The sequence below is a fragment of the Humulus lupulus genome, chromosome 1 (genome assembly GCF_963169125.1).
Source record: "Humulus lupulus chromosome 1, drHumLupu1.1, whole genome shotgun sequence".
Classification (NCBI taxonomy): domain Eukaryota; kingdom Viridiplantae; phylum Streptophyta; class Magnoliopsida; order Rosales; family Cannabaceae; genus Humulus; species Humulus lupulus.
The window spans coordinates 12,831,595-12,857,940 of NC_084793.1; the positions used below are offsets into that span (position 1 = coordinate 12,831,595).

Here is a 26,346-nt window from a genome sequence, read left to right on the forward strand (position 1 = left end):
TCAACGTCGGAGATCTAGTGCTACGACGAGTTTTCTTGAATACCCTCGACCCCACTGCTGGAGTACTCGGACCAAACTGGGAAGGATCGTACCAGATCGAAGAAGTCCTTCATCCAGGCACCTACAAACTTGCACGCTTAAATGGAGATCTTGTTCCACGCTATTGGAATGGAGAACACCTACGCAAGTACTACCAATGAATAGTCCTTCTTAAAGGACTGGCTTGTATTAATTCTTACTTTTTACAAGTTTCGAAAAAGGGTTAGCCACGTTGTATGGCTAATCGCTTATAAGTGTAAGATCTTTTTTAAGATCCCTCGTACAGACATGTTTAGTCCATTTTAATACGAGATTATAAGGGACTGTGCGTAGCCAATCATTCTTGCCAACCTTTGTAAATTTATTTTTATAAGTATTTGTTCATTACGTGTGTTGTTTTGCTGTATTACAAGTGTGGAATTTCATAACGAGCAGTAATGTTCGAACAGGTCGTGGTCAAGGCAAGTGACCAAGGACCTAAAGCTCCTCGATCACTTGGGGGGCATATAAGGTACATCGATAGCAAAGCATACCATGAGGTATGTAAACACATGAACAAAATGAGTGAAAGCATGATACGGTACTTAGAGCATTTTTCAAAATTTATGTTTTGTTAAATCAAACCAAAGTACTATGCTAAGTTCGGTCATGCGAACATGTATTATAATAAAAGAAACATTATAATATCAATAAGGCAATCATTTACACTGTGAACATTATTGCTTGGATGTAAATGCGTAATTAAAAGAAAGCCTTTACACCGCGAGCAGTACTGCTCGGATGTAATCGTTCAAGTGTAAGTAAAAAAGTTGCCCTCGCAGCAATAAAAATAAATTGTCTTTACAAATAGACACGTGGGCCATAAAAACTGAATGAAAAATAAAAAGAGAATTATTGGGGAGCAGGAGGGTCTTCTGGATTAGGAAGAGTGCTCTGATCAGCCGGAGGACCAGCCTCAGCATCAGCAGTAGGGGTTTTGGCCTTTGCTCTTTCCTCTGCCTCCAACCGAGTGGCGCACTGCGCCATCAGCGTCCTTTGCAACCGCTCGGAGAGGTAGTTAATGTTGGCCTCCCGGTTATGCTTCCAGAAATCGTAGAAACAGAGGAAGGTGGCTTCCTTGTACTTCTTCAAATTTCAGGCTCCGTCCACCTCGAGCTCCTGTACGCGCCCCTCAAGCTCCCGCACCCGCTCCTCGAGTCTCTTTGTCTCCTCCTTGCTGCCAGACAAGTTAAGATTAAGCTGCTTACATTCTTGGGTGACGAGTACATCACTCTCCCTCCACTTCTTCCGCTCCTCATTGACCTTCTTCAGTGTATCTTGGGCCTCCTGAAGCTCCTGGGTGAGAGTGGCTTGGTCCTCGCACAATTGTTCGTTTAGCTTGGACAACTCCTTGTTCTCCTCGAGCAGCTTATTGTTATCAGCCTCGAGCGCTTGCTTGGCTTGGGCAAGCTTGGAGTCGAAGTCCTTTTCTCGAGAGGCCAACGCCTCAGCACGGCGCCAGCTAGCAGTTAAAGACAGCAGCCCCTGAGGAAAAAATGAGATAAAGTTAGGAATGGAAGTTTGACATAAACGATAAAGCAGCAGAAAATGACTTACGCTGACTATCTCATTCAACCCTCTGTTGATGATTTGGTCAACTTCCATTGTGGCAGTATCATTGAGGGCGGTCTGGCTGCGTTTGTGCTTCGATAGCCGATATATCCTCTCCCTGGCCATGCCAACTATGTGGCTGGGCAGGGAGCCTTCAGACAAGTTATCCAAAGTTTCCTTGTCGGCAGCCTTAAAGGAGGGCTGGGGATTTACAGGTGTGGGGGTCGTCTGCTCGGGGCGGAGGTGGTAAGTCCTCCTTGGAGGGGGCGGCGGTAGGAGCATCTTCTGTCCGGGCCTTCTTCGAAGGGGTCTTGCTGCTTTCCCCTCGAGCCCTTTTGCTGTCCTTCTTCAGGACAGAGGAGGTAGCATCAGCTTGGTAATGCTCGAAGAAGTCCTCGGAGTCCATACCTGCACAAAGGGAAACAATTCGAACAGTGAGATTAAAGGGTCACGGGAAAACAAAGATTAAAGTAAAAGAATTACAAAAGTAAAGTACCCGAGCTACAACTACTGGTCGTAACGTTATCTACTGAACTACCTAGTTCCTGAAAGAAATCTAAGTTTAAAGAAGGGGCGTTCCTAAAGTTGCCATCCCCATCAAATAGATGAGAGGGAATTGGCAAATTATTTTAAAATGAGATTATTGTACCGTTTACATCCGACGAGTCGCCAGAAAGTTCGGTAGGCTCGGCAGCCTTTTGTTTCCCCTTGCCCACGGGGACCGAAGATTCCGCTGCTCGGTGGGAAACAGCAGGTTCCTTGATCGTAACCCCAGTTGGCCTCCTCCGTAGAGGGGGTTCCTGAGGTTGCTGCTCGGGTTCCTTCTCAGGTTCCGCATCGACGTGGACACCGCCCGCCGAGGGTTCGTTAGTCGCAAGTTGGGAGCCCCAAAGGCCAGCCAGCCTAAGGTTAGCCTCATTAATTAAGTTCTTTACACTCTTAGCAGCATTTGGCATGCTAGCTAAGAGTGCTGCCCTCGAATCCATTCCTGGAGTGGGGGTCGGGCGTAACCATGGGCCTGGAACACAATGGAACAGCGAAGTATTATGACAAGAATGGATTAAAGTACAGAAACTACTGGTGTAGGGATTTTTTTTACCTCCTCGAGTGAAGGCCAGATTATCTGCGGCAATGTCGGGCGTAAGGAAGTACTCTTGATGGTACTTCCCCACGTTGGAAATGTGAGTGGTGTCGGACAGAAAGGTGCGCCCAGTCTCCTGGTGGCAGAAGTGGAAGAACCCCGTACCATCATGGTTGGGGTTGGACTTGAGATCGAATAGAAAGTTGACCTCATGTGGAGAAGGAGCTGGCCATTTTTTGAGCTTGTAGAGGATATAGAGTACGGCCAGCATCCTATACCCATTCGGGGTGATCTGAAAGGGGGCTACTCCAAAGTAGTTTGCCACCCCTTGAAAGATTGAATGAAGAGGCAGGGTGGCACCTGCCTCGATGTGGTACCTCAACCAGGCGCTGTAAGCCCCTCCTGGCAGGTTGGCTCGCTGGTCGGTGGAAGGTCTGACCAGGGTCACCCCCGTCAGGTTGTATCTGTTTAAGTAGTTGGAGATCATACGGAGCATCACCGAACTTGGGGGAATGACGTGCCACTCAACAACCGGCTGGTCAGCATGGCGAGGACGGGCACGCCTCTGGACGTCGGTCTCAGGGGTGAATTCACCTCGACCACTGGTCGAGGGGGCATCAGCAGAAGGCTGACTTGGAGAGTTAGGGTTTTGTCTTTTTCGAGCTTTGGTTTTTGTTCTGGCCATTTTCTAATTGGGGACTGGTGGAAAATTTGGGCTAGGACGAGAAAAGGGGATTTCTGGGATCAACGTAGATGGGTTCTCTTCGCCTTCGAGTAGTTGGGCCAAGAGCTCATCTTCAATAGGTCTTTCTCCTCCCCAAGGGTCTTGCATATGAACTGCAAACAGACAATGGAGGAGATAAGACACAATCCGCGAAGTAGTGTAGGAGATTGGGATAACATTGCTTGTATCTAAATAACCAGCAGAATCCTAATCCTACGCTAAATGCGACGCGGGTAGTTTGAAAAACGGATAAAAAAAACAAAAAAAAGGAAGTAAACTGTTTTTTGAAAGAGAACTTTTTCGACTCCTAAGGGGCGGGAAAAAATTTCGGTTTTTTCACCTGGCTTAAAGGTTGAATCTTTCGTCAACCTAACGCCCCAAACTAATGATCCTAACTATCAAACTAAAGTCCTAACCTATACAAAGCATAAAGACACACTCTTGCCGAGCAATAGGTAGTTTATACCAAAAGACCCTTAAAACCCTACTCAAGAACACAGAAAGTCACAGAGCATGAAATGGCATGCATGGCGTAATGGAAAGCTTAAAGAGCGAAGTGCTTACCTGGGTGAAGATGGAGATTCAGAAGAAGACGAAAAATTCGAATCGGAAGACCTTCGGCTAGACGTCGGGCTGGTTTCGAAGCTCTGTATTCTGGGGCAAGTTCTTGAAAATCTTGGCAAAAATGGTGAGTGAAAATTTTTAAAGAAAAAGAAAAGCTTATTTATAGGGACCGAGGTTATGGCCAAAAAGCAGTAATCATCACTTCCCACTTTCGAAACGTGGGGAAGTGTATAAGGCGTCAAATTGCCTTTTTGGAAACTGAAAAGGCTTGATTAGACATAATTATGTCACAGTTTTCGAAAACGCATGGGGATCCTGACAGACATCATGGGGATGTAAATGGTTGTTTCCTTAAGTTTCTTTATTGCTGGTCGCACTAAACAAACTTGGGGGGCAAATGTTATCTCAAAAATCAGAGGTGAATGACATGGCAGGCATTAAATACACGCGGCTGACATCTGGCAGAATCCGTGCCCGACTATCGACTAGGAAGACACCTACTGTCACACGATAAACTTCTTCCTACAACCAGCCTGGTCGTACGAACGCTATACACGGAGGAAATCTTAGGCAGTTATGATGGAATCCGAAATTATCTCCCATGATTTCCTGAGTATCCGATTATTTAGGAAAGAATATCTGTAACAAATTAATGTAAATCTTCCCTGAGCTTATAAATAGAAGAATAGAGCTCAGGGGGGAGGGCCTTTTTTTTTTTTTTGGCTAGAAGGTCTTTGAAGATTAGAGAGAGATTACACTAGAATATTTGTATCTTCTTATTCACAGGTCAGTGAAACTCATTGAACCCTAGTTCTTTGATCACCCTTTTGAATCTCATTTCAATAACAACTCAAGTGGACGTAGGTTATTACCAGATCCTGGGGCCGAACCACTATAAACTCTTGTGTTCTTATTGTTTTCGTCATCACATTCATTTCAACGTATTTGTCCACGTCAAGCGTATTTTGACTCCGTGTCAGTTGGCCAAAATCAGGGTCAACAGAAGCGTAACCCCTAAGCAACCTAGTTTCGAACCCTAAAAACTTTTCATCTTCTATATCCTGAATGGGTATTTCCTAAAATTCGCCATAAATTGCCCTGGTTTACCCAGAAATTACCCTGTTTTATGAATATCACAGTTCTAGAGATATTTTAAGACCTACTCAGTAAACCTAAGTCAAAGCCTATGTGCCAAAAACATTTGGAGAACAACCTAATATTGACCACAGTGAAGTGCGAATGAGCATGATATATAAAAAAAACACAGAAACCAGTAAAAGAAAAGTTTCTTCAAAACCAAAAGACTTACAGTGTGTTCTTCAATAAAAGAAGTAGACTTTGCAGGGGAGAGTTCCTGGAAGACTCCTGAGTAACTGAGTAACTAGGTTTCCAAGGGTTTTTGCAACATATGGTTTTTGGATTTTTCTGAGAAGGAAGACAGGTTTGGAAATGCAAAAGAGAGAAGATGTAGAAAGATTTCGAATGAAAGGTGGTGAATCCTAGAAATTGCCAACCTTATTTATACGTAAAAGGCATAAAACGACGTGGACCGTCCGATCAAGTTGGTGCAAGATTCGAGGATAGTGTTTCGAAAGACGAAACGGCGGCAAAAAGTTGGCCAGGCCATTAATGCAATCCTCAAAACCCGAACAGACGCCAATCGCGGCGTTCCACGTGTCCAGTACTCAAGTAATGGGCAAACCTGGATAATCGCGACAGAAGTTTAAAAGTCCCCGTCGTGTAAGTCAGAAAATGATGTCATAGAACACGAGCAGGGACTCGGGGGGAAAATGTACGTCCTGAAATTCAGCTCGAGTCTTTTAGATAGCTCGGATATAGCTGGCTGGCCAAGAACTGTAATAGATGATCCACAAGTTCATATTTCCTCTGTAAAAACAGCGCGATTCCCCAGGTAAATAGCACGAGCTGATGAATACAAAGCAATAGGCATGAGCTGGAAACACTTATGAAGCATAGCATCTAAGACACAAGCTGACGCTACACTCAGCTCGAGAGACGCTAAAGATCTGCCATTTCCCTGGATCTTTATAAACCTGGATACGTTATATAAACGTGCGTGGGCAAACATTACATGCCCACAAATCCCTGAATTCCTGGACACATAATATAATCGTGTATGATCAGACATCACATGTCTGTTTATCTCTGATGACCCGTGATCAGTTTTACCTAATGATTGGGCCATATCTTAATATAAAGTGTAATATTTATCATTGGTGTGAGACAGGTCACACAAGGGATTTGGATTCACATGATGACCCCAATGCCTATCCAGGGATTTTCTCTATAAATACTAAGACATTGGACATGGAGAAGGAGAGTTGTTTTTCTGTAATGCAAAAACTCTGTCAAAATAGAGAGAGATAAACAGTAATAATACAGACTCATAGACTAGGGAGATTTTAACTTCCGAACCATGTAAAAAGAGACGAGTGTTCGTGATATTTCGTTTCTAGTGTTTTTAAGTATCATTTTCTTATTACAGTTTACCATTAAGCACTAATCCATCCCAACTATTTTCATAATTTAATGTTGGCGAAAAACCGCGTCACCAATAAATTATAAAGGTGGAAAAAAATTATTTACTAATGGAAAAAAAAAGAAAATTAAAATTTATGATGAGTGTATTTAGAAAGGAGCATGAATAGAAAAAATATGAATGTATATACAAGCTGCCTAAATTATTAATAAAAAGAAACTAAATTTATGGAAAGATAAAATTTTAAATTTAATTACCTTATACAAAATATTAAAGGTACTTCTATATATACCTACTTTTTTCTCTCTCTCCACATCCATTTCTAAATAAATCCAATAAATTCATAATTTTATTTCACACACATTTTAAATATTTTTAGTGAAAAATTACCAATTAGTAAATATAATATATATATTTAAAAATGTTCACTTTTATAAGTTATTATTTAAATAAAATTAAGACATATTCAACATTCTCAGTTAAAAATATCAATTTTTATAAAATAAAAAAATTAATCACAATTTTAAATTTTATTTTCAATTCAAAATAAAAATAAATATAAATACAAATGATAATTTTTTTTTGTCTCATTTATATCAAATTCATTAGTAAAATTACTATATTCAATTTTCATACTTGTAAAAATTAAAATATGTACAATTTTTTTTAAAATGATTAATTAATTCATATATTAGTTGTTTCGAAGTTGTACTAAAATAAAATAGTATTGAATAATGCTAGATACATACTCAAATTGTACACACTTTTTATACACAATGATGTGTGTTAAATTTTGACTATCAATATTTTTAAGTAGAGAATATGTCACTTTTAATTGTGTGGTTGAGATTAATAATAGTGTGTGCAATTTAAGTGTATCTCAATCATTAAGTAGAGAAAAAAAAAAGAGGTGCAAATGATTAAATACTCAATGACTAAAATAATGACATAATACAAGGTGAAGTCTATTCCAACAACCAAGTAATTTTATTGTAATATTAAAATAGTTTTTTTTTTGCAAATATTAATATTTTTAATATTAGATTAGTTTCAAGACAAATAATATAAGAATAATAATATGTGTATTAAAATTATTCACCAAAATATTACACCAAGTGACATAACATTATTTTTTATAACAGTAGATCACGATTGAAATAAATTTTATTAGTTAAATGAAACTGATACATTAGTTGGTCTAATATTTTAGTAGATAATTTTTGTTCAGAAATCATTTGTCATAATATAATACCATAATGGTATAGTTTGTTTTTTACTTTATAAAAAGAGTATAATTTATTTGAAAATTATTCACATGAGACAAATTCTATGCCCCCAACATTTTACAATAAATGATATTTGCATCTAACCATTTTTGTGTGATTCTTTTCCAAGGAGGGATTTTGTGTTGAAAGGAAATCTGAAAAATAATAATTAGTTTTTTCCAAAAAAGGAAATATGTAAAAGACTTAAATACCATATAAGAGTCCTTGGACACACACACACACCTGTAATGTAACGGCTCCGACATTAGTGATAGGCTGTGTTTAAGTACTGACCTGCTCCGCAGCACTACACAATCTCGCTCTCCATTCAACACCAAAAAAACCCTCTGACTCTGTTCTTTGTACTGAAGAGGACGAGTAATAACCTCTCGCATCCTTCTCTAATGGCCGTCACCCTAAAATCCAATGGCTTCATCTTCTTGAAGAAAACCCACAACCAGATTTCTCTTCCTGTCGCTCCTTCCCAGTTACGATTTTCTTCAGTCAAAAGGTTTACTTCAATGGCGGCTCTCACCACTGTCCCTACCGTCGGACTCTCTGAAACTTTCTCCAGGTTGAAAGAACAGGGAAAGGTATGATTTTTTTTCTTTGCCCTTTGCTCTCTCTCTCTCAATGTATGTGTTTTTTGAAATTTTCCGTGTAAGTGTCGTGCTTGCTGGGTTTTGTTTCTTGGTGCTGATTTATTCAATCGAAAGTTTAGATGAACTTGCTCGCCAAATGTTCGAAGAAATTTTTCACAGAGAGTCGTTGCACTCCTTTAGTAATTGTGGTATAACGGGGGTCTTTTAATCTTCAAAACACGGTAAGAAAAATTGATTGTTGACAGAGGTCATACTATGAGGTTAGATTAGGTTCTGAAAATACTTGGTTTGGTGAAAATGAGAACGTTTTAAATTCTAGATTTGAACGACTAATTTGTCGTGGTCAAAAGGAATTTTCTTTTGAGAATGCTAATGAAGTAAATCTCTTATGTGAAGGTGGCATTTATCCCTTTTATCACTGCTGGTGATCCTGATCTTGCGACCACAGCAAAAGCTTTGAAGGTTCTTGATTCGTGTGGATCAGATATAATTGAACTGGGTGTCCCGTACTCTGATCCTTTGGCGGATGGTCCTGTTATACAGGTTATAACTCGTTGTTTTTCAAATGTTGTCTTGTGTAGTGTATAATTTTTAATTCTCTGAGGTATATGTTCTCTTTCACATTGATATTGAATTGATTTCATTATTACTTGTTCTGACTTATGCCTCTTTCCTTTAGGCTGCGGCCACACGTTCCTTGGCAAGAGGGACCAATTTTGATTCAATCATTTCAATGTTGAAAGAGGTACGATGTTTACCCTGTCATGCTACATTTCTGCTGCTATGTAGTCTATATAGTACAGACACTGAATGCCTTCACTTATGTTATTATGAAACATATTTATGCTTTAAGACAACGATTACGTTGGTTTATGTAACAAAATTGGCAAATTCGTCAGTGGTATTTCTTTATAAATTGGAGCATTAGACAAACACATGGTTTGTATAAGTGGAGTGTGCATAATTATATGTTTGTACTTTTGACAAGTGTGTATTTCGGGTAGTATATTATCTGATAGCCTTTGTTAATGTTGTTGGTTTAATAGGTGGTTCCGGAATTATCTTGTCCAATTGCTTTATTCACATATTACAACCCTATTCTGAAGCGTGGTACTGAGAATTTTATGTCTATCATAAAAGATGTTGGTGTACATGGTACTGCATATCTATCTTTTTACCGTACCTTAAAATTTTTCCTTATGATGGTTTTTTTGTTCTTTGTGATAATTTATTTATCTTGAAGTATATTTTAAAAAATATTAGAGTGAGTAGTAATGCAAGATGTCTAAATGGAGGTTTTTTTCCTCCTACGATTGAAAGGTTCTAGTGCTTTAGATTGACACAACTTCCGTCACCCCCCCTCCACTCTCCCCCCTTTCTGTTTGCTGCACTTTTTTAAGTAATTACTGTCTTATATTTTGATTTAAATTCTTCATTGTCTCTTTGAAAAGGACAACTATTTTGTTTATCTTGTTATATATCTTATTGCACTCCTTGATGTTTGCAGGGCTTGTAGTCCCAGATGTTCCATTAGAGGAGACTGATAATTTAAGAAAGGAAGCTCTGAAAAAGAATATTGAACTGGTGTGTCTTATTGGCCTTCTGTTTTTTCATTCATTTGGATGATACAGTGTTTTGTTTTTTTTTTTGGAAATGAAATTAACCTGCATCTTCTTGTATGCTTCAAAGGTATTGCTAACCACACCCACTACTCCTAATGATCGAATGAAAGCCATTGTTCAAGCTGCTGAAGGATTTGTCTATCTGGTAAGGTTTTTCTATGGTCGACTCATCAATCTTGCTTCCTCTTTAGTTTTTCTGATGCTTATAATAATGTATTAGTTTAAGTAAGCGTGACCGTTCATGCTAGAACTCTATTCACTCATTTCTCTATCTAGACGTGGGTTTTAGTATATTGCTGCTGCTGCTACCACTACTACAACACTATTATTAAAATATGAGTAATGATATGTGCACCCAAAATATACACTCAAACATTACACAGTGATGTGACAGTTTAGCCTAACCAATCACATTTATTAAAACTGGGACCCATTTTGTTGAAATGGGAAGTCTTTTTTTTTTGCATGCACACACACACTCTTATTTATGACAATTATTGTTTTGAAATGCAGTCCATTTTGTTGAAAGGGAAAGTCTATATATATATATATATTTTTTTTTTTTGACAATTTGAGTTGTTATTGTTTATGAAATGTATAGGTGAGCTCAGTTGGAGTTACTGGAACCCGTGAATCTGTTAGCGGACGAGTTGAAGGTCTTCTGAGGGAAATTAAAGAGGTTTGTCTTGATCAGCCTAAGTGCTAAATAATGTTTTGTACTATTCTTCTCATTACATTAGTAAGGAATGCAAATCTTTGTGGAACACGACTCATCCGATAGCAGAAATATAGATTGACAAACTGAAATCACAATGTTTCAAATGGCAGGCAACAGATAAGCCCGTTGCCGTTGGTTTTGGCATATCAAAGCCTGAGCATGCAAAGCAGGTAAGACTATCTCAACTTGTTACATACTAATATTGTTATTTGGAAAAAAATTAAAACAAAACAAAAACCTGTTACTTTGGTGGTTGTTACAGGTTGCTGGATGGGGAGCTGATGGCATAATCATTGGCAGTGCCATAGTGAGGCTGTTGGGCCAGGCAAAATCTTCTGAGGAAGTCTTGAAAGATCTCGAAACTTATGTCAAATCTTTAAAGTCTGCCCTTGCTTGAAAGTTGAAACAAACAGCTTGTCGATAGGTCAATTGTAATAAAAGTGGAGCCGCAATTTTTTTTGATACTGTTGTATTGTGACCTTTCAAAACTGAAATAAGAATTCCGAGCACACCTTTTAGTTCAATTCTCACATGTTTTGTATTCATTTCAACTTCTGTGATAAATTATTCAATTCACCAACCACACTGAGCTAAACCACTAAGATCAGGTAACTTTTAGCTTTCAAGTTATATAATAATGAACCTCAAATATTTTAGTTTTTTTTTGTTTGTTAAAATATATTTTGCGAAGGGATCTATGATCCTTCTTTTTCCAAGTAAACTTACCCCACAACACTAGTACTTACTCAATGCTTTATTGAAGTTATTATAGAGAGATTATGAGTTTTTGTACCTCTGGAAAAGCAAAGCAAACATCTTTAAAGCATAAAACTTAAAACTCTAATGGACGGTATAGGCAGAAGGGTGGGAATGTCAACGTTTTTAAGCCAAGAATATTGGTCAAAAAGGTGAAGTGGAAAAGAGATGCCATTTTCTTGGTTACCATTCTATTCTGTCAATGCCAAACCTGCCGAGCAGAAGAAAACATTCTTTTTTATCATCACAGTTTTTTTAGAACAAAAAGTTAAGGCCAATAAGTTCTCTCAATACAAGATAATAATAATTTTCTTATTCTAAAAGCACATAACATAAGCATCATATGCTTTAAGGATGATGATACAAAAGGGTGTTGGAATTCTTGAGCATGAATTTGAAGAAAGTACAAGCTTCACGGCTTCGGTGAAACTCAAACTCGATTTGGATAAGGATCCAGCAAAGAACTACTGGTACTGAATCATGGTGTTTTTGGAAGGAATCTCCTTCCTGTGTTGAATGAACTGAAAAATTTAGTGGAAGAAGAAGCTTTGGATATGGCTATTATTAACATAGTAACGAGTCTTATTTTGAAGGAACGTGCATAAAAACCATGTCTGACACCCCTTGGACAATAAGTTCAATATAAAAATAAAAATCAAAAGAAGATGTCATGTATACACAGTTCATTTTTCATGTGTTTCTTTAAGTGGTAAAAGTACATTAGATAGCAAAAAGATATCAAGCATAAGTGAACAAAAACAATAGACATTGCATATTTGAAACTGACATTTTGAGTAAGCTTGACATTTGACAACAAAGGAGGGTTGAGCCATTTTATAAGTATACAAGTGTTTCAAATACTTTCTGAGCTGAACTAACCACTAACTTGCATAAAGAGTAATATTTGTTTGTTGATGTTGAAAACTTCAAAATATGGACAACTATATCTATCTATCTATCTATCTATATCAACCTTATTCAAATTTATAATAAAACCCATGTTCATACATGATAGCCCCTTCTAATTGTGTATGTATAATTTAGAAAGTATCTTTCTTTCTTCATTTGTCAGAAGTTGAAAAGTAGTAACTTAAAGCAATTACTTTTCAGTCACAACAGAACTACTTAACATTAAACCAGTTACTACCCACTTATGGACAATAGTTAGTCAATTTTCAGATCTCAAGCCCAACAAGTTCAGGGATTTTTTTTTTGAGATTTTTTCTCAAGCACACTTTTTTTTTTGTTTTTCTTACTTTTTTACTCTTTTTTTACAGTTTTTATTTTTTTCCTTAAAAAATACGCACTAAAAATTTTAAAATACGATTTTCAAAATTTCATAATTACGAAAATACGGTTTTTTTTTAGGAAAAACAAAGTAACTTAAAAGCAACTTTAAAACAATCCACTGACCAATTAAACATCAATCCCAAAAATATCTAAAAACAACGTGAAAAAAAAAAAAAAAAAAAACCTAAAAACAACATGAAAACAATACAAAAAAGGAAAAAAAAAACCGTAAAAATATAAAAATTTCCTTAGAACCTTAAAATTGAAAAAAATATATTTGAACATATTTTTTTTAGCGAAAATTAGTATTTTATGTAATTTTCTTTTTTTTTTCATTCACAAAATGAAAAAACTAATTTTGGTATATTTCTAAACGTCAAGCCTCATACCCCACTCTCAAGTTGGGCAAAATTTTGGGTATCTTCTTATTCAAGCAATTTTAAAAAGTCTGAAGTTTGAACTTTTCAACCATTTGATCACACGTTTTCACTTCATTAATAAAACATAATTTATGAGTTATTGAATCTTATCAATATATTTATGCCTAAAACTTTATGCAACTTATTTGTTTTGTTTTTACTTTAAACCTAAAAGTCAGTTTCTCTTAAAAGTATACAAAATATAGGGAATATAAAACAGTAGAGAAAGTTACCATAAATCATTATTTAAGTCTAATAAAGTGCAGGTGGTCAACCTTTTATAATTAAAGGTTCGCATCAATTTTTTAAAATTTATTTTTACTAGTAAAAACGCACCACATAATTTACTAATTAATTGCTACAAAAAAGTGGTATAAATCAACAAAAAAGAAAAAGTGTATAAATCATTAAAAGGATGGCAAATCTAATATTAGGCCTAGTAAGGGCTGTTGTTGGACCAAGGCCCAATATCTTAAATAATCCGCATGACGTGTAGACACGAGTGAGATTTTTTAAAGAATCAGGAATGATGGGAACATTTACTGTCAGCAAATCAGACAAGTGGACCCCCACTTAAATAGCTTGCTTTTCTCTTTTTCTTTTATCAATTAAGTTCGACTAAACAATCGGGTAAGGACACGTGGCATAGTTGTTTTTTTATATGTACACGAAGTCACTTTAGAGTCTCGCAGAAGGAAAAGGAGAGAGTCCTACATTATCCGTCTGTGGTCCGAAGCACACCGGATCAGATCTCGGCCAAAAGACCAGAGGTGGTCCCCATATAAAAATGTCTTTGGACACAAAGCTGAGAATTGAGATCACGGACAAAATCCTCAACCAAAAAAAAGATAATCATTAATTAAAAAAAAAAAATCTGCTGAAGGAAGAAGACGACGGCTATGAATTCTGTGTTCTCGATCGATGATATCTCCGATCCCTATTGGTCGACGTCCCCGGCGATGAATCGGAGCGCGTCGGAGTGGGCGTTAGAGCGGTTCCTCGAGGAGTTTTCTACTCCGACGACGGCGACGCTGAATCATCGACCGCATCCGATGACGGTGGCGACTTCTCCTTCTTTGGTTTCTCAATCGTCGACTTCGAAGTTTCCAGAGGCCGATGACGAGGTCGTGGAAATTAAGAAGCCTGAAAATCACCGCCATCATCTTCCTTCGTCGGATGCTACTATGCTCCCTGGGGATTCCGATTCGTACCGTGAATTTCTGAAAAATCAGCTTGATTTGGCTTGCGCTGCTGTTGCCCTCACTCGCGTATAAAATCTTTCTCTCTTCCTTGTCGAATGTTCGGATCGTGATGAAATATGTTTGATAAGATATATTTGTATGTGTATTTTTTTGTTATTTCATGAATATGCTGACAAGAATCATTGGCTGTGAAGCCTGGGGATTCTGTTAATTTATCTCAGAGTCAATTGCCGGCGGCAGGGCCTTCTCAATTGGGATCTGGAGCTCACGATGAAGGTTTTATTTCTCAAACCCTTGGTTTTGTTGTTTTTTCTTAACCAAAAAATCATATATTTTAATTGTTAAGCTGCATTGTCAGTGATGAAGGGTTTTGAGTAAATGATTCTTTATTTGAAAAATTGATGGTGGGGGTACTTGGAATATGGTTTTATGGGTAAGTGATTTTATCATGTCAAAGGTTGATTTCCAATGCTCAAAGCGAAGCTCATTATAGTTTGCTGAGTTCGATGCCTTCTAGGGATATACAGTGGTTATTTTATGGAGTCTGTATATCGACTCCAGGTCTAGGTCTAGGTCTAGGTCATAGTTATCATTGATGCTTTTTATTTATTTATTCATTTCCTTTTTTAGTGAGCTCTAAAATCAGATCTTTTACAATATATTGGATCTTGGTTAGGTAGATAGTGCGTTTAACATTGATGAAAACCATGATATATTACTCACATAGGTAGGGGTCATGGTCTCTCAACGGCTCGGGTTGATATTGATGATGGACCTCTCGTCATTCCGGCATTACCTCCTATTCAAAAGAAATTAGGAACTCAAAGTAGGCAAACAACTAGTGGATCATCAAAGGAGGACTCAGATGACGATGATCTTGATGGAGATATGGATAACCTGGACAACCTGGATCCTTCTGATACAAAACGTGCTAGGAGGTAAGATAATATCCGAGTCTTAGGCAGTTTTTGTATGTTTAATATCTCTAATTTCCTTTTGTTCATATCCACTGTATTAAAGCTATCTATGTGATTTTAGCAGGGGATGAGTACTTTTAATAGTATTTCTTAGTCAGCAAAGTAAGGATAGCTATGTTCTTGCAGCAGTCTCCTTGAGATTTATTATATTTTCAATTATACGCATTGAGAAGAGATCAATCATCTTTGCCTTGAAGACAAGCATTTATCATTGGTGTGAGAAGGATTAAAAAAATCACGTTTTTCTTACCATAAAATAAATCGAAAGACAGTCTACCATAATGCCTGACATGAAAACTTATGTGGTTCTTAAGCAATTGGATTTCATGAATAAAGGGGAATGATATCTTTTGCAGGTTTAGGTTTTTACCTGATACATTTATTTGAAAACAGGTTTATCACAAAATTGTGATCTGCTATACCAGCAAATCAACAAATTCTCTCCGTTAAAAGGATAATAAACTATAGTACGTTGAAAAATCATAGTCCTTTATCAACTTTATCTATTGATGGTTGCTCAGGATGCTGTCTAATCGAGAGTCGGCTAGACGTTCAAGAAGAAGAAAACAAGCACAAATGAGTGAACTTGAAACACAGGTGCAGCTTCACATTTTGATTCAACATTTGTCTTTGTCCGTGTCCTTGATCATTTTCTATTTCCTAGTAACCTAATCATGTATGTATATCGGTGGTGATAGGTTGGTCAACTTAGGGTTGAACATTCAACACTTTTAAAGCGTCTTTCTGATGTGAATCACAAGTATGACAACGCTGCTGTTGACAACAGAATCTTAAAAGCTGATATTGAGACATTGAGAGCTAAGGTGAGCTACCATCATATTCAAATGTGCAGTTTTAATTGTTTTTTTTTACTCGGTACTTTTTTTAGCTTTGTACATGGTAATAAGTTTAAAGAGGTTTCAAATGCCCCACGTTGTGAATCTTGTGACAATTACAACTTAGAAACATAATAGAAGAAGAGACATATATCTTCTGTATGGGAATGGAAGTTGAATGTTTCAAATCAATGTACATTTTAAGAATCTAAATGAGTATCTGGACCAGGAAGGTTTAATGATTAGATATAACTTGAGAGCTTTACAGGAATTATTTCATTTTTCATATGCACATGTGTCTGGACCAGGGAGGTTTGATGATTAGCCAATGTGTTCACTGTCCGGTGCAGAATCACAATTAGTTTAGCTGAAGGAAGGTTTTCTTTTATACCGAGCTTTTACTTGTTCGTGCTCTTAAAGTGCTTGTCCTGTTATCTGTTTTTGATATGCCTTTTAAACAAATGCTTACTCGATAACTGGTCTTGTAATCTGAATATTTTGATTGGCACTTTTTACAATGAGCATAGAACACCGTATCAACGTGATATAATATGCCTGCAAAATCTTGTTTTGTTGTTAAATTCTATAGGGTTTCATGATAAAAGAGAGAGAGAAACAAAATTGATGATCGATATAATTGCTTCCTATTTTTTCATTTGTTCCAGAGCTACCCCTATGGCTAGAGAAGTTTCACAGATCTGTTCCATAAAACTGCCACTATTTTCTATGGGTTAATACATATCTGCAAAATTGCTGCACTTTTTATGCTGTTGGTACTGTTTTCATATTTCTAAATTCTAATAATTGAGATGCACTTTTCTTGAAAACTTTACACTTTCCAGGTGAAGATGGCTGAAGAGACAGTTAAGAGAGTGACAGGACTCAATCCACTACTTTTAGCAGCGTCCAATGCCTCGGGCTTATCCTCCATGAATGGTCAAATGGATGCATCTAATAACGCTGCTGTTGCAATGCAACGGAACCCCAACCAGATCTTTCATCAATCGGTCCAAGGTATAACCGCACCCATTCCACATCATCAGAGATTAGATGGCAGTGGCGGCTACCATGGTAACAACTCGATGTCACTTGTTGGGAACCCGAGGAACGATGTTGCTCCACAGAGTGATGTCGGGGGAAACAAATTGCCTGACATGCCTTCAATTCAGCATTCGGGTAGAGTTGGTAACTTGCCGAAGCATCTCAGCCCAGGAACAAACACAGCGGGTGAAGCATTGTCTGGTTGGGGAGCTGAAGTTCCCCAGGCAGTAGCCAAAAATAACAAGCAGAACCGTATTTAGTGCTTCGTATACCATTTTAGATATGGGGCCTAGAAATTTACTCAGCTGAATAAGATATTGGGTTCAGAATTATGTTTTTAATTTCTGTTGCGTCTTTATATTATTATTATTATCATTATTATTATGTTTATCAATGTTTGCCTAGATCCATTTCTTTAACGAAATTATACTAGGGGAAAAATAAGACCCCTGATAGATAATTAGCAAGATTATCGATCAATGTTTATTTGTTAAAGCTAGAAATCTCCATGTTTTATGTCAAAATATTAAGCGATGTTGCAAACGAGTTGTCAGGCTCTGAATTTCAATTAAAATATTAAGCTCCATAACGAGTATATCTATATCTAAAAAATATCTACTAGTTATATGTAAGTGTTGATGGGTAAAAAATGTCACATATTTTTTATTTTTCTCTATTTTAGAAACAAAGTAAAAGATATTGGAAATATTTTTGGTACAATCCTTGAAAAAGAAGTTATAATCCTATGTTGCTCATGCGCGCTATCTATCTAATTTGGAAAAATTACATAAAATATTAATTTTTGCTTAAATATTATATTTTTATGGTCAAATATATATTTTTTAATTTTATGGTTTTAAATTTTTTTTTACATTTTTACAGTTTTGTATTTTTTTTTTACGTTATTTTTAGTTTTTAGGTTTTTTTTTTTTGTTAAAATTTAGTTGATATAGTGAGTTATTTTTAAGTTGTTTTTTAAAAAAAATGGTATTTTCATAATTATAAAATTTTAAAAATTATATTTTTGAAAGCTTGAGTACGTATTTTTTTTTTTAAAAAGACAAAGAACCATACAAAAAAAAAATATGTATTTAAGAAAAAATCTCATCTAATTTTGATACCCTACATACATTACAAACTTACCGAATGTCCTTTCTGTTGTAATTTTCTTCTCCTTGTGGCAGAAACAACTTATATTTTCGTGTAGGTCTTTTTGTCTTTTAACAAATGTTATTCTCACACAAGTTCATTCTTGTCTTTCTTTCAATGAAATAAAATAATTATTAAACTTTTTCTGGTGGGAAAAGTCTGTAGTCAAATTTACTTTATTTATTTTATATAAATAAAATAAAACTTCGTAGTCTAGTGAGATCATTGTCTCACGGCACAAGTGTTGTAATTCCATTGTCCTTTCATTTATACACGTAACGAAAATGCTACACTGGGTAAAACTATCATACATGACATGATAAATATGGAATTATATGGAACATCGATGCTTAAAATTCTACTAAAAGAAAATGAAGAGTATAAATAATCAATAAATTTGTTAACGAGTGTAAGATTATTCTATCTAAAATAGATGTCTTGAGCGATATATAGATTAACAATTCACTAAAGATTATGCTATCCAAGATCTGCAGCATAAATATGATTGATGATGTGCACTTTTTAAATTCACTGCTGCTGAATTTTAGTACCAGCTTGGAGACTCGAATGAACTTTGCTCATAAAATGGGTTTCCATCCTAAACGAGCAGTAGTAAATTAGAATTGATACCAAGGAAAAATGTAATAAAAATAATTTCTTTTATTTTTAAAAAAAAAAAGAGAGAGAGAGAAATGAGTAAGAGCATTATCATGCCTTGATGAACATTTGTAATAAATAGTCTCAGGAGAGTTGTAGGTGCGTGCATTGACAAACATCCTCTTGACATCCGCAACGAACATCTCTAGTGTAACATAATATTGCTCCGACTCTACCCTTTTTGACAAAGTCCTTAGATCTGCAGAGTTTACCATCATCAATTTAAAAGGGCTTTATTAATCAGAAATCACATCTGAAAAGCGCATCCGACCGGATATTGCAAATAAAAGATATTATTATCTCACAATCAACACTTTCGAAAGATGCTAGGAAAAGCGCCTCTTGTTATAATCAAGACTATAGAAAGATGCTAGGAGCCTAGGACTGCATAAATCGTCAAGGACAATCAATTTGAACAGAAGAAAGTAATTCTAATTGGCACACCAGTATCCAGAATTTTATCATATAAACTTAGAACGTGAGAATGATAAAATGATACTTACCCATGGGATCTTTGATTATGTCATAATAATCAGGAACGTCACGTGAATCAACTGGTTCTTTGAATGGCCATGCATCAACGTGGTCATGCATAGACTGCTTGAAATAATCATTAACAGCACTATTAAGCGGTTACCTATAACTGAAACACTTTTAAAGGCCTTATTAACAAGTTCTGCGATTTAAAACAAAACTAGATTCTTATTTCTTCCTTCCTATGCATAAGAAAAATAAAAAGCTTAAAACTTGCCTTTAGAAGTGAGCGCATGAATGCAGTCAAATGCTTTCTCCCATTTTCTGTTGATGCGCTCAAAATACCAGTCCGTGAATAGCCATATTGGTCAGGTGTCCAGCCTGCATCCCCTGCAAAATTCACCAGAAACTTCCAGTCTGTAATCTGTAATCTGAATCTTCATAGAACACAAGTTAAATAGTTGACAATGTTATTGCCATTGCCTAGAACTTTATTGCAACAGCATATCACACCCCACTAAAATATATTGCAATTAACTAGAGAGTTTTGTATTTGAGTGTATTATGTAAAATCCTGAAACTGGCCATCTTGAAAGACAATTTATTTACACTCTCAACAGGTTGCATGACAGGTTGTTTCACTTGTCTCCGTTTTCTTCAGTATTGGGTTTCAAGAAATCAATACTTTTTATTATGGCATTTTTTAATGCGCTAATTTCATTTTAAGATATTATTTTTCTCTTATAAAAGAATATTTTATTATACGAAAGTATTACTTTAAAATATCTTTTATATGAAGAATTTTTCCAATAAAAGATATTTTGCGATATTCTATTTTGGTCGATTATTTATGTACTCGTTATTATTTTCTGTGTCACATACTGTTATAACAGTTAGTTAATCTGTTTAACAAGGTAAATGCTGTAATAACAGATTGTATTTCTGTCTTAACAACTTAAACTGTATTCTGCATTTTAAATAAGTTGTTACATAATCACTTGGTAAACTATAAAAACAGTACTTTCATATTCAAACATTGGTACATTCACAACCCTCTCAACATATATTTAAGATATCTAAATTTGCCTTTAAAGAACTTAAATATTGTACAAGAATTTAAGAAATGAAGCCGATTGGCCAGATAATTTAACTGAGGATTCTATTTCAAGAATCTTTTTCTCACAACTGAAACACGATAAACCTATTGAATGAAGCCCGAGCAACAAGAAATACAACTTAAACTTAAATAAAGACCCAAACCCTGGAAAAATCCTAAAACCAGTTTCAGTAGCAAACAAATTTGAAAGAGAGTTAAAGCAAGATTGCAACTCCATAGTTCATTGTCTTCAATAATATGAATTAAGGTTAGGAGAGTCACAGTGTTCTTGTATATCGTTTCATGTTCTCTCTTTAAGTATGATTCCCCGCATCTGACCTTTGTCTAGAAGATTAAATGACCAACAATTATTCAACTAGAGAAAATGTTGGAAGAAAATTCCATAAGACATAGGATGGACCCCACTGCAGGCTTCTAAATACATTTCCGAAGTACAGGAAAATTTCCTTGTTAATTTCTTACTATTCAATGGACCTTCTCGAAAAAGAGAAAACTGTAGTTTTTAATTGATCATACAGAAAAATATCATTTATAAATTGGGAGGATAACAAACTTATCGGAAATTGAATATTTCATGCGTAAAAATAACTGTTTCCCACACAAACAACTAGAATAGAAGCCAAAGAGGATAAAAAGAAAAAAAATGAAGGATGATGAAAAACTTACGCAAGCCAGGAATGTCCTCAACTTTGATAGGTTTCTTAGGAATACCAGCTTCTTTCTGAATAAAATAAGGCCATGATTAGAGCCATGTTTCATGATTTGTTTAATCAAGCAATTTGGAAGCAAAGAAATTGGCATGAAGCTAATTCCTACAGCTTCTTAAAACTTGTGGTGTTAAGAATACTTACTAAGAATAATAATGTTTTTTACCTTTTGAAAGTCAATCCCCGGATAAACAATGTGACAGTTCGAGAGCTCTCTTATCTTTTCATCAATTGCCTGCGAAAAGAAAACAATAAACTAGGTCAACCACTGCATGCCTATTATCAATTCAGAAACAATGGAAATTGAAATGCTACAATTCACTTTTACCTGTCTCTGGCGGCGAATCATAGTTGACAAGTCAATATATGGAAGCTTTGGATCAATTTTGCATTCCATAAGGATTCCTCCATCATAATCTTTTATGTACCTGAAAATACCAATATATGCTTATATAGTCTCACAGGACTTGCCACAATAGGATAACATCATAACCATGAGACGCAGATGAAAAAAAAAGGGTAATAAAATTATACTTGACTGTTTTTGTGCAACAGGAATTGTATAGAAACATACCCTTGCCAGCGATCTTTCTCCAAGTGAATCTCCTTTGTAAAACCCTACATTTGAAAAAGGAAAAGTTAAAAATGAGGTGAAAAACCCATATACCTAGAGAGACAGAGATGTATTACTACTTAATTGGTGCTGAACCAAGAAAAAATAAAGGCAACAGTGATTAGGATGCACACAAGATTATAGAGGAAAACCTGCTTAATAAAATAGCCAACAGCATTGTTGTCAGCATAAGTCAGAAAATGAGTTAGCCCATCAACATCTCGTGCATGTTGTTTTAAATGATTCATCAGTCTAGTACCATAGCCTTTAACTTGTTCATCAGCCGTGATTGCACAGAAAGCAATTTCTCCAAACCTTTGGCTGTAGTTTTACAGAAAAAAGAGTGTCAGCAATAAGAACCAATTAAGTAAAATGATATAAACCAGAACTTATCAAAAATGTATTGTTTTAAATTACTGCAAAGTGTCCCCAGTTCAAATACAATACGATAAACACATTCACAGAATTATATCTCCAAATTACAAAGATAACAATAACACTAGGGCATGTTCAAATTACTAATAATTTCAAATCGATCCTTACCGTACCGTGCAAAGTTAATGGACTAATTTAAAAAGCACATTAACAATAATCAAAGCCAATAGAAAGCTTTAAAAGCAAATTTACAATGTTCCAGGGTATAATTCAATTAGTGATTAAAAAAATAAAAAAGAAAAAAGCTTCTGCTTGGATAACCAGAGTGTCCAAGTATTTCACCTTCAAGTCACATTGTGAAAAAGTACTTTGCAAATGCAACCAATCAAGTATGCATGAATACAGAAAATTAAGCTATAGAAACTGGTAAAACTTAAGGAGAAGCAAAGGAACAAACGAAGATTAACTTTACCTGACATACGGTCGATAGGTGATGCCACCAACAACATGATTGCGTCTAATAACCATAACAGATTTGTGGCTTCTGTAAATCCATGTGAAAAGAATGTATGAATAAAAAAAAAACTCTTCAAAGAAAATCCTATATTAATGAACAATCTATAGATCCCTCAATTAGTTCAGAAAAAGTTAAAACTTGGGATAAATTATAAAACTAATGTGCTAGACTCGTAATAAATATCCCAACAATGTATATCTGGTTTACATCAAGTGCATTGAATTCCCCACAATCAGAATAAAAGAGAATGGGTCAAGGATTTTACTCTACAAGCTCCTATTGACCAATGAAATTGAGACTATCGGAATCTAAACCCTGAAATATATGCGCACAGGTTTGAGTGTGGCCATCACTAATTAAACACAATTCAATATCTTTATGGTATTACCTATCCATAACGAGACGAACAATGTACTCTTTCGGCATGTTTGGTAGTTGCCTCCCAAAAATATTTTTCAAACCAATTAACCTGGCAAAACCAGAAACAAAAATATGCATTATACTCCATAAATATTAACAATAAAAGACGATACAATACAGTGCAGTTCTAAACGCAGCATTGACGATGTTTAGGAAAAAAGAGAATCAAATACCAGACCATATGCTCATCAATACCATCGTTTGAATAGCAAGCAAACTTGAGTTTTCCCGCTTCCTCCTAAAGAATTAAGTTTTCCGTATATACAGTTATGAAAATTAATCAAATTACTAAAGCATAAGAGAAATTTCATGAACAATCAATTTAAGAAACTTAAAAAAAAAAGTTACCTCTCTTTTTAAACTTTCTTCTCTAGCACTATAAGCACCACTGGTCTGTAAATTTTCCGTAAATATTTTGGTGGTGTCTTCTTTCACCACTATCCCCTGAACCGTGCTGGCATTGGAGCCGGGACCACCGGCACCTGTTCCGGCAGTACCAACACCGTCTTTGCCATTATCCGAATTCTCAATTTTGACACTGGCAGTCTCCGTCTTCATCTTCGTGTTGCGCGCCGAGCCGCCGCTGTTCTCTAGGCGTGCAGCGGTGAAATTACGCATGGACTCGTTGTCGAAGTCCTCATCATCGTCAACGGCAACATCCTCGGACTCTTCATCGGAGTCGGAATCGGCGCCACCGCCTCGGGCGGAGATACTCTCAAGATCGTCGTTGGAGGTGAGTGCACCGTCTCGCGCGTCGGCAGAGAAGGAGGAGGGAGGGAAGGGCGGAGCGTGGTCTTCAGGCGGCAGCTTGCGCTTGTGCATGGAGGAGGTAGCGGAGGCCGAGGCCGAATGTGAAGGGGACGGAGACTGGGAGCTCCGAGAACGGTTGGGGGCCGTGAGGTGAGAGGAGTGGTTATCCATTAGGATGATGGATTAGGGTAAACCCTAAAACAGTTCCAGAATCAATTTCTTGCTAGGGTTTTGTCTCACTCATGGCAGAGAAGAAGAAGGATTGGGGGAGATGAAGACGATTCGTTTGGTTTCGTTATTTTAGTTTATTTGGAAATCGCAAGAACTTCTTCCCTCAAATATTAAAAACTTTTACAAAAAAAAATATTAAAAGTTTTGAATTATATATTAAAACTAAAAATAACAATATTAATATTTAATTTTTTAATTTTTTAAAAAAATTTACTAGAATGTTTAAAATAAATATAATATAATACAAAAAATTAGAAGTATAACTATTCAAGTGCCATTCTAGGGGGTTTATACCAGAATTTCCTAATGAATATATTTTACTTAAATATTTATTTACTTTATTTGTTTTTATTTTATTTTTAATGATTTTTTAAAAAAATTTAAAGATATACTTTATATAAATAAATTATATTCTATTTTGTTATATATATTTTCACTCGTTAAAGTGTCTGTTTGACATTGTTTTCTATTTTTTTTGTAATAAATTATGAGATAAAGTAATGTTAATGAAAAAATGATGAAAAATAAGGAGAGAAATTTTGTAGAAGAAAAATTGAAAAGTGAGAAATTGATAAAATAAGAAAAATGAGAAAGAAAGTGATGAGAGAGAAAATGATGAGATAAAAAAATGAGGAGAGAGAAAATGATAATATAGGAAATGATGAGAGATAATAAGTGATGAGAGGGAAAATAAAGAGATCAAAAGTGATGAGAGAGAAAATGATGTAAGAGAATGAGGAGAGATAAATTAATGATAAAAAATGATGTGAGATAATAATAATTAAAAATGTTATGTGAGAAAAAAAATTGACAAAAAAATTAAGAACAACTAAAACAATTTTTTAATGTTCTCAAAATTTTCTGTTTTTTGTAATTTTGTTTTTAAAAATTATTTTCTAAAAACAATGTCAAACACCCTACTTGTTTTCAGCAAACAGTTTTTAGGTTTTAAAAACAAAAAATAATATTTTAGTTAAGCAGCCTAAGAGCAACTCCAATGGTGATTACCGCATTAGTTGTTTAACATGTACAAATCATCCCAAAAAATAATTTTTTATTTTCTCTCTCATCCACATCACTTTTGGCAACTTTTTCCACAAAAATGCTTCTGTTGACGCGGTTCTTCGTCAACAGGTAATTAAGAAAATAAGAGAAAGAGATTAGTGCTTAATAATGAACCGAAATAGATGAATAATCTTTTAATGGACTAATGACGCAACTACGTTTTTAGGTGGTTCAAAGATTAAAATTCTTCTACTCCACCAGCCAATATTATTGCTATATTTCTGGTATTCTTTACAGGATATTTCATTACATAATCGAATCCAACCCCTTGCAACTCCCATGGTCTCCATATTTATAGGAGAGGGCACCTGGAAGTTGGTAAGGGGGGTCATCCCGTGACCTTCTTACCCATCATGTCACTTCTGTGACATTCATGATTAATTCCTAAACCCTGACAAATGAAGTGTGGTCTAATCAACAGGTAAGGGGGGTAATGGGCCGCACGGCCCAACCCAGTCGTGGGTGTCTGAATACGCACGTTCATGCTGCGTGTCTGAGAATTCAGGGATATATCAGACACGTGATGTCTGATATATGCACGTTTACATTGCGTGGTTGACTTTATAAAATGTCATAGCTTCCAACTCCAATTCGTACCCCGAGCTGGATGCCTTCTCGACCTGCGGCCTTCATAGTCCTGACTCGGCCCTTGAGTAATCTTGACGAAACTTTTGATTACCTCGAGCTAAAGAGGTAGGACCTGACGACGGAAGCTCCGGTCATGGGGTATCCACGTGGCTAATATAATTAGGCCATACTCAGCTCGCTAATAGCCCATTGGAAAATCAGGGCGTACATCTGCCCCCCAAGCCCCTACTCGTGGTACACGACGTCGTGTAGGGCCACAGTAGGGGCTTTTAGGCTTCTCCATGGACTTTCCATATTCCACCCTTTACGCAGGCGCCGAATACGTGGAACATCCTGGTTGGTGACGGTACGTCTTCTGAGAACCGCATTAAATGGCCTAGCCTATACTCAGCCGTCGTTTCGCCTTTCGAGTGGAGAGCCTCGGATCCCACATCAGGGCAATCCAACGACCCTCCTC

At 36.1% G+C, this 26,346-nt stretch overlaps 3 protein-coding genes across 4 annotated transcripts; 2 read left to right on the top strand and 1 right to left on the bottom strand.

Annotated features, from left to right (window-relative positions):
- The first annotated feature begins 8,009 nt into the window (after nucleotides 1–8,009).
- LOC133785706 (tryptophan synthase alpha chain-like) lies at nucleotides 8,010–11,229 on the top strand. Its single transcript, XM_062224925.1, has 9 exons — nucleotides 8,010–8,356; nucleotides 8,762–8,908; nucleotides 9,045–9,110; nucleotides 9,412–9,520; nucleotides 9,873–9,949; nucleotides 10,055–10,132; nucleotides 10,589–10,666; nucleotides 10,816–10,875; nucleotides 10,968–11,229. Exons 1-9 carry the CDS (start codon nucleotides 8,168–8,170, stop codon nucleotides 11,100–11,102), a joined length of 939 nt encoding a protein of 312 aa, XP_062080909.1. The 5' UTR covers nucleotides 8,010–8,167; the 3' UTR covers nucleotides 11,103–11,229.
- A 2,743-nt stretch (nucleotides 11,230–13,972) lies between these two features.
- On the top strand, nucleotides 13,973–17,686 carry LOC133785713 (light-inducible protein CPRF2). Its single transcript, XM_062224933.1, has 6 exons — nucleotides 13,973–14,438; nucleotides 14,567–14,648; nucleotides 15,100–15,310; nucleotides 15,871–15,946; nucleotides 16,048–16,173; nucleotides 17,028–17,686. The coding sequence occupies exons 1-6, from the start codon at nucleotides 14,070–14,072 to the stop codon at nucleotides 17,484–17,486; spliced, it is 1,323 nt and encodes a 440-aa protein (XP_062080917.1). The 5' UTR covers nucleotides 13,973–14,069; the 3' UTR covers nucleotides 17,487–17,686.
- A 931-nt stretch (nucleotides 17,687–18,617) lies between these two features.
- On the bottom strand, nucleotides 18,618–24,329 carry LOC133785720 (histone acetyltransferase GCN5). Of its 2 annotated transcripts, XM_062224940.1 has the most exons (13): nucleotides 23,604–24,327; nucleotides 23,429–23,493; nucleotides 23,224–23,304; nucleotides 22,791–22,862; nucleotides 22,096–22,264; nucleotides 21,905–21,948; nucleotides 21,659–21,758; nucleotides 21,497–21,565; nucleotides 21,290–21,344; nucleotides 19,784–19,896; nucleotides 19,536–19,629; nucleotides 19,090–19,231; nucleotides 18,618–18,973 (listed from the first exon to the last, which is right to left on the bottom strand). In XM_062224940.1, exons 1-13 carry the CDS (start codon nucleotides 24,174–24,176, stop codon nucleotides 18,904–18,906), a joined length of 1,647 nt encoding a protein of 548 aa, XP_062080924.1. In that variant the 5' UTR covers nucleotides 24,177–24,327; the 3' UTR covers nucleotides 18,618–18,903. The 2 variants fall into 2 exon arrangements, with proteins under 2 accessions (XP_062080924.1, XP_062080928.1); XM_062224944.1 differs by lacking the exons at nucleotides 18,618–18,973; nucleotides 19,090–19,231 and having other exon boundaries at nucleotides 19,536–19,675; nucleotides 23,604–24,329.
- Nucleotides 24,330–26,346: the final 2,017 nt, after the last annotated feature.